Here is an 8,983-nt window from a genome sequence, read left to right on the forward strand (position 1 = left end):
CAGGCTCATTATTTCACATTGTTTTGGTCCTCCGCTCCTCGTCAACCGTGGTAGAAGGGGAAGGAGGCGTTTGATGTGTCGATCAGTTGGAGAGCTGTGTGAATGGAGGGCTTTGAGAGGGGAGGACGGTGCGTATATAACATCTGCTAATGAGGTGGCCCGGATCATGGTGGTAATTCTGGGCTGTCCGCATGAATATTCACAAGCAGGAAAGGGCTCTCTCAAGGTGACTATGGAGGGCATCGCAGGACAAGAGGGTCTTTTTAAAATCAGGCTGAAGCTGGAAAGTAAAACTAAATTTGGACTATCACTAGGAAGATATTGAATAATAATGTCTTGTTTGAAAAGATAATTTGAGGTCATAATTGGTTGCAATAATTTGGCAAACTGTGAACTCTCCTTGAAATCTTGAGCCTGGTGTGTAATAAGTATGAGGTTTACAATATTCGCCCAGTTCAAATGTGTTTTTTGCATTTGATCCTTTCTTTTCCAAACTGTCAGGAGCAGTGGGCAACTGGATGATTTTGTGTATTTTGTAAAGTAACAATATATAATATTTTCATTTTAAATTTTATAATCATGATCTCACTGTGTTCTCAGCTACAAGGTAAACATGTTCAAATCAAATATAGGTTTTTACATATAACATGTTTAATGCTGATTTATTGTTTGTTATATGATGCAATCTGTCCATGATGGCCAAGTTGTTTATGTGATCATTTATGTGATAATTTCTCAAGAAGATTATCAGAAATCAGAATGAGCCTCACATGAGCCTTTCATTTGTCTTCCAGTGCTGAAATTCAGTTGCTTTAAACCCAAAAGGTGATCTGAATTATAACCCATAACACAATATGGGTTATAATTATAACCCATATTGTGTTATGGTCCAATTGGAGTATTGTATTCTGAATACTTTCACATTGAGCTGCATATGTTATAGTGTAAAAATGTGGGAAAAAGCTTTATTGTTAGTTTCACTCTTTGTTATGCACTTGTTTATCATTGGCTGGGAAATGAAAACTTATAAGAGCAGTGTTTTCTTTTTTTTTCAGTTTTACCGTGTAGTTTGAAGCCTTGGGTGATTGAATATCTTGATGTTGTAACTGTATTCAATCTAAAATTCAGCAAAATTTATCGAATGAAAAAGTAACTGTAGCGAAATACAGTTAATCAAAATTAGTTTTCTGAATATGTATATATGTATTACTTACCAACACTGGCCACTGAACAGAAATGGACAACGAGTGGGCCGACGATCAAGTCTCATTTTATAAAATCTTTGTTGCTCCACTCTGCTTGAAACACATTGATTGTACAGACAACTTTTTTTTACACACTACACTTCTGGCAAACACCTATTTTGAATAATTGCTTCATGTCTCAGACTCTTGAGGAATTAGGGAGCAGAATATTCAGCATCTCCAGGGATCAAACTACCGTCTTAACAATTTATCATGTTTGGCCGCACAGCAGTAAAAATCAATAGCATAGTTCTACTGAGTGGAATTGACTGAGTGTGAAATTGCAATCAAACAGCAACTATTAGCCTCCACCAAATAGATACAACAGAGATGAATGATGTTTACAAATCCCCTGAAATCCACTTTACATTGTCCTATTACTTTGTTCAGTCTGTCTCTAAAACACTCTTGTAAATGTTATTTGAGCTTCACACTCAAGAGACTATTGAATTATCAAAATGTTGACATTTATTAGTTTTATTTAATATAGCACTTTTTTAGCTAGGGTGTCAAATGAATTTTTAAAAAAATGAAACTTCTTCAACAACAGAACCAAGAGCCTTGGGTGCTTTGTCTAAAATGAAACACATATCCTTTCCTGAAAATATTTAAAGACTGGATTTTGGTCACCTCTAGATTGGCATATTTTACCATTTTTATTTTCAGTATATATTTTATTTTGATTTTATTTATTTATTACTTTCATTTTATTTATTATTTTCATTTATTATTTTCATTTTGGCCTTACAGCCACATAATGGTAAGGGTGTGTGTGCATGTGTGTGTATGTATATATAGATATAGATATCAATATACACAGATACATAGACAAACATATATGCATGTACACAAAAATTTAAAAAATGGCATATTGTTACATACTTAAATAAATATGTACAGGTATCTATATTTTCCAAAATATCTTGTTTGCAATTTAGTTTATTGATCAGGTTTTTTCCAAGGGAATGACTGATGAAAACTGCTATAAAAGTATAAGTGGGGTACATTTGGGGTAGCCCTCTTTATGAGAATATACTTTGTTGCTAAATACATAATGATCATTAACATAGACTGGGTGACACTATAAAAAGTTTATTAGGCAAAGATTTAACAGATACAGTGACATGGCAAACTTTGCCAGTAATCTGATGAACAGATGAACAGCATGTATGTTGATTCATGCTTCTAGGAGTAGGAGTCATACAGGAGTAAATACATCTGCATCATATACAGTAGCCCATTTTAGAGTATTCATTGCATCACTTTGTTGATTGAGGGTAAATGTCAGGGTTACTAATTACACAAAAAGAGACAAGAGAAATGTTGGAGTCTCTGCTTTAATAGACTTCCAGCCAAAACAAATCAATGAACTGAAGTTTCAATGAAGTTTTAAACAGTTTGAAGAAATACATTGACCCAACTCACAACAACTTCCTCTCAAAACCCCTTCACAATAAAATTATATTGTATGTGGGCAAAAATATACTTTATCGATACTTTGTCGACCACAACATAACAAAAACAAAACTCTTCTTACACCATACACCATGCCATATTCACAGTAAGAGCAAGAGTAACCGGCACACTACAAAAGTTCTAGGAGGAAGTAATTAGACCTTTAGAGATTTCAATTACCACCTTGATGGGGTTCTTGCGATCGATATACAAGTCTGTGTCTTGACAAGATGGGCAGGGATACAAAGGCTGACTCTGCCTCATTGGAGTTCAGCACAACAGTCAATGAAAGAGCGCTGTTATTGTTGCACTTGAATGTGTTCCTCTGGCAAAAGCACTTGGGTGTACTAACATAAATATTCATGGTTTTATACCCACTGATTTCATAGATACCGACCCCCCACATAAACTATTATTAAGGTTAGAGGATCAAATAGCACAAACAGCCAAACAAGATTAGAAAATGTCACGAACAGCCTCCTTATTCCTCTCTTTTTATTTCTCTGATGTACCTCTCGCGCCCAGGGTCTATACCCCAGAAGAATGAAGACAAGAGCGAATCAACAGCAAGCCAGACAGCGACACGAGCTTCCAGCGAATACTAATCTAAAACAACATTGCATCGCACCAACAGATTCTGCCGCTGCCCACCGGAGCGTTGTTAATGCGAGATAGGGCCGCGCAGATCTCATCACTTAGGGAAGGTTGTGGTCTGTCTCTACAGCGAGCCCCCCTTCCCACCCCCCAGTGCAGATTCACATCATTTCCACTGTCAAATTGGAAGTGACAGGCCACTCAGGCGGAGGTGTCTGTGTGCCCCCCGATCGGTGTCCGTGCGTCTCCACTCAGAGCTGTCAGCTTGATTACATATCAGCGGGGGCGGGTGTGTGTGTGGGTGAGGGGAGTGTTGTGTTGTGTTGGGATGAGGCTGAAGGAAAGGAAATGTCCAGCTGCAGACAGAGCACTAAACACATCGTCTGAGCTGCTGCCGCACATCTGCCAGCGTACATCCCGCCTGTCGCACCTGTCGCCTCGGACGCCAATCCGGGCTTTCCATCAGCACTCACAATTGAACACTTTCAATCTTCCCTCACCAAATAACACGTCGACTTAAGTCAGCAGCTGTTTTGTCCCTGCTGCCAGTATGGATGCCATAGTTACCAACTTTTCCCTGGTGACAGATCGTGTGTGGGGATCAGTGCTAGGCTTGAACAACTGTTGTGTTGTGAGAAGTATTCAAAAGTTACAAAATGATTAAAACTGTATGTAAGACAGGTATGTTACATCTGACAACCCAATGTTGAATCGTGACGTGACCTGACGTTCACCTATTAGTAGAACTGAGTTGCGGCTGTTTTTCACAAGACAAAGAACACAAAGACAAGCATTGTTTTAGAAAAGATTTTTAATTATTCTGGGTGTGTTCATTCTGTGTCAACTGACAACTCACTGAATAGTGACACAGTGGAATGCAATGTGTAACGTGTACCTCTGAGTCTGTGTGGAGCCCACATTGATAAATACTTATTTCTTGCCCATAAAAGAATGTTTGATTACCTAATTTGTTGGTCTATTCACCTGTGCCTGGCTGAGGACAGTAGATTGTAGTGCACAGACAATGGGAATAGGGTCATGGCACACACAATCACACAAACGCATACACATAACAATACACACGTTATTTCTAATTGCTGATGAGGAGTTGTTGACAACGTGCTAATTTTCTTTTCTCTTCTGTTTCCAGGTGTGAAGCAGAGAAGCACTCCACGGCAGTCCAGAGAGGTACTTTATTACTCTATAGCTTGTTATACACGTGTAGGTTACTAACACTTGCTATCTGATACAAACGGATGATTGTCAGCCCTGTAGCTCTAAGTCAGATAGGATCTGCACAAGCAGACTGACCACAGACAGCTCAGGGGATGGTTCTAATAACTATATACTTTTAAAGCTTCTACTCAAAGATTCTAAAGTGTTAATTGTCATATACACAGTTATTAAAAAACAGATCCCCCTGTATAATGCTGTCCATACTAAATGCCATATAAAAAGTAATAACGAGATCAACTGTTCAGGACTCTGATGGCAGAATGGAAGAAATCATTTTTTAAATCTGTTGGTTCTGCCCCTCTGGCTCTTGTACCTCTGGCATATAGAAGCCTCTTACAAGTTTCAAAGAGTTGTGTATCTGAACTGTCTGGATGCTGCAAAGAAAAGGGCAGAGGGTTGTGTGTGAGTTGTACAAAGCTGCATCTATCCGTGGCTCTGGGCGCTTCACCCTGATGAACACCTTGAGGAGTGGCTGTCTGTAGGTTACAGGCCAGCATTCACCTTGCACATTAAACAGAGGAAGGAGAATCACTCCCCCCACTCCCTCTCCAAGCCCATGTACATGAAGTTATGTGTCCATTTAAGTCAGGGGGGACAGTCAGGGTGAGATTCATAGAGGGCCTATTACCTTGTCTGTTGTAAAATTAAAATTACACATCCAGTTCATTGGCTTCATGATGCCATTACAGTGTATAATTGAAATAAAATGTCAGAATGCATAATGGCCTGGAGCAGTATCTGATGTAATCATGCAGTCGATGAATATAATTTAGATTCCTCATTTTGTGTTTATCACACATTTATATGATTTTACAACTTCGTTTATGTATACCATAGACGGTATAGGGCTGTGTAAAGCTATAGCTTTCTGTTACATGAGATGACCAAACAGCCCCACCAAGTGGAGAGAGTTCATATTTCAAAATGCAGCAGGTGCACAGCTAATGAGGCCAGACATTGTGGACTTGAATTCATTACCCCTGAACAACCAAGTGCCACTGTACCAAATATTCTCAGTGTTTAATAATCTTCCTTACTCTAATGACTTTTTAATGATTTGCTTACTTTTGTTCTGGCAGACCCTCTCCACAAAAGACAAGGATGGAGAAAAATCAGACCTCATCACAGACCACCTCACAGAAGAGCACAACGCCTCTAGTCCAATCCCTCCCATGCAATTCCCACATTATGAGAGGAGTAAGCTACCTGCTGAACATGGATCAGCAAAACAAGTCTTCGAACTGCTTACAGTCACCCCTAAATCCAGAAAGACTTTTAAAACCAAACCACAACTCCATCGCACTAACAGCGTACCCCCTTCTCCCTCCTCCTCCTCCTCGAGTACTGCGGAAAACTGGTCAAAACTCTCTCGGACTTTGGAGGCACGCAGGGAGCTGATGAGGAACATGTGTGCCAAATACAAAAGCCACACTTCCAGGACTATCACTCGGGAGCACGTACGGATGATCTACGTGGAGGACAGGTACAAGCTCCTGTACTGTGAGGTGCCCAAAGCTGGCTGCTCCAACTGGAAGAGGACATTGATGGTTTTAGCAGGTATAGCCTCGGACACGCGCTCTCTCTCTCATGACACGGTCCATTATAAAAACCATCTGAAAAAGCTTGACAGTTTTGACTACAGCGGTATCATGCGACGCCTTCAAACTTACACTAAAGTCGTTTTTGCGCGGGAACCAATGGAAAGACTGGTATCGGCGTACAGGGACAAGTTTGAGAATCCCAACAAACATTACCACACTGTTTATGGGCGACCTATTATAGCCAAATACAGGACTCACCCTTCTCCAGAGGCGTTGAGCACGGGAGATGGCGTTACATTCACGGAGTTTGTTCAGTACCTGTTGGACGTGCACAGGCCCGTCGGAATGGACATTCACTGGAATCTGGTAGACAATCTGTGCCACCCTTGTCTCATAGATTACAATTTTATAGGCAAGTTTGAGAACATGCAAGAGGAGTCCAACTTTTTATTGCGAATTATGAAGGCGCCAAGGAATTTGACGCTTCCGCAATTTAAAGACAGGAACCCAAAAGACCAAAAGACGTCAAGTGAGATCACAGAGAAATATTTTGCACAGGTCAGTCCATGGCAGAGGCAGCGGGTGTATGACTTCTACTACATGGACTATCAGATGTTTAACTATACTAAGCCTTTTAAGGATATACACTGAAACATTATGTAGAGTTCTATCCAATCACAATCACATTCCACAACATGTAAAGTCAGTACATCTCCTGCAAGCCAAACGTTCTCAGAGCTGACAAACTACTGGTTAGATATTCCTAAAGCCCAGAGTATATTATCAAATGGTTTATTATGTGGTATAACTGTACTAATATTATGTCTACTGTCCTAAATGCAATTGTGCACTCTCTCTCTCTCTCTAATGCAATTGGGTTCTAAAATTGTATGCTTATAAACTGTATTGTTGTTCAACTGGCTTTAAATTGAAACTCACTGTGAGTCAAATAGCATTTCCTAGCATCTACTTTTGTTGTTAAAATAGCTTACAGTATAACACATTAGTTACCAATATGAATACTCCAGGTTGTAAACTGCCTCACACTGGTGAGTTACTGTAAATGACTTGAACTAACATTTAGGAGCAGTCCTGGTATTTAAGAGTGATCCGTTCTGATTGTAGAAGAAATATTGACACATAACCTGTTGCTGTGTGACTCACAGTGAGTTCAGCATTAGTATACCTCTGTGTAAATGCGTAGTACTAATACAAATATATATACATACATATATATATATATATATATTGTGATGGTGGTTTACTAAGCTGCTTCTTATGCTTATCAGGCATAAGCCTTACTATATTGAAACTATATCCATAGTATAAATCTTTCAAACTGTGTCAAGTGCTGCCCTTCAAAAAGCTTTCTACACTAATTGTAGCATTCCTCTTTTTACTTGTCACTTTATTCTTCTCACGCCTCTCTCTATGGCTTTTATAGATAACAAAATGTGTTGATCTAGATTGGACTGCAAACACTGTCCTCTTTGTATCTTTCCTACATCTTCTTCAATCATCCTTTTTCTGATACTACTGTGTAAAACTGTACAATGGGCATTTAAATGAATATATTTTTCTATGACTTTCTAAAATATATAAATATATATCTCTATATATTCAGTGCTTCTCTGTGAAGTTATGTTCTTTTGCTTTTTGAAGTCACACGTTTTATTACTTAGATGATACTTGTGTAATGTAACTAAAGAGTTTTTATTTCCAAAACAAAAACCACCAGCTGTCAATTACTCTCAAGGATCTTTGGCAAATGTTTTGATAATTAAAATAACCACTGAAAACAAAATGGAAAAATTTGATGATGTTAAAGTTTTGGAAATGAGCTCCTTACTTACTGGCTGTTATGTCTTTTGACTTGCCAACCCTGTACAGACAAGCTGCATACAACAGGAGACATCATTCTGCTTAAGACATGTTACCCACATCATCACTACTGTCCAAGCCTCTCTGTGTGAGACCTTTTACATGTCTTTCCTAAGTTGATCCTATGAAAACACATGTATGTACATTTAGTTTAAACCTGTCAAAGTGACAGCAGCAGTGGCTCAGTGGGTAGAGGGCTTGTCCCCAACCCAGGGATCTGTGAGTCGATTATCTGTGGACTTAAGTTGTGCGCTTGGGCAAGACACTTCACCCATCATAATTGTGTATGAATATGGTGTGTGAGTGATTAGTGATGGTCAGAGATGCTGATGGTGCAGATTGGCAGACTTCTGTCGGTCTACCCCGGGGCAGCTGTGGCTTCAACCGCTTACCAGTCCAGAGTGTGGAGTGAACTACAGTGTGGCACTTTGAGGGACTAGTCAAACTTGTGAAGTGTAATACAAATGTTTTTTATTATTAAATCACACATCATAACTCAAAAGGAAAAGAGAAATGACATGAACTTTATTTGATCTTGCATTATTCAGGCTTTATGAACTACTTTTGGACACATTGGCTTTCATGGGGTATAACTTCATATATATGTATGTAACACATGCAAAAGCATCAGCCTTCATTTTGCATTTAATTTACACACAACACATCAAATCAAAACAATGGTTATGTGAATGATGGCAGATGCTGCAAACAAATAGCTTTTTGATCCTTTGGTGCTAGGAATGAGCTGTGTACTTCTGAAACTTACTGAAAATGTACTGAAAATGTACCAAAAACTACAATAGTACTTTGACAAGTGATTTAAAGTTACATGTTATATGATCTACTTGCTATTGCTTTGTTCCTGTTTTAGATAACATTTGTGTGATGCTGGGTCCTGAGAGACAAACTGTGTTCTGGTCATGGGGATATACATCACTACTTACTATTGTCTCCTCGGCACATGGGGTTGATTTGGGGCTAAACTAGCTTATAAGTGAATGTATAAATGTTTCTTGTCAGTGCAGAAGTGTA

General features: G+C 39.0%; 1 protein-coding gene across 1 annotated transcript in view; it reads left to right on the forward strand.

Moving 5' to 3' along the window:
• The window catches only part of LOC117390373 (carbohydrate sulfotransferase 8-like), a 119,662-nt gene extending 112,738 nt beyond the window's left edge, over positions 1-6,924 (forward strand). Inside the window, exons 3-4 of the mRNA XM_033988097.2 lie at positions 4,444-4,481; positions 5,609-6,924. Of these exons, the coding sequence (XP_033843988.1) occupies positions 4,444-4,481; positions 5,609-6,721 (1,151 nt within the window). The 3' untranslated portion in view covers positions 6,722-6,924. The remainder of the gene's footprint in view (positions 1-4,443; positions 4,482-5,608) is intronic.
• The last annotated feature ends 2,059 nt before the right edge of the window (positions 6,925-8,983 follow it).

This window comes from Periophthalmus magnuspinnatus, chromosome 3 (genome assembly GCF_009829125.3).
Source record: "Periophthalmus magnuspinnatus isolate fPerMag1 chromosome 3, fPerMag1.2.pri, whole genome shotgun sequence".
Lineage (NCBI taxonomy): Eukaryota > Metazoa > Chordata > Actinopteri > Gobiiformes > Gobiidae > Periophthalmus > Periophthalmus magnuspinnatus.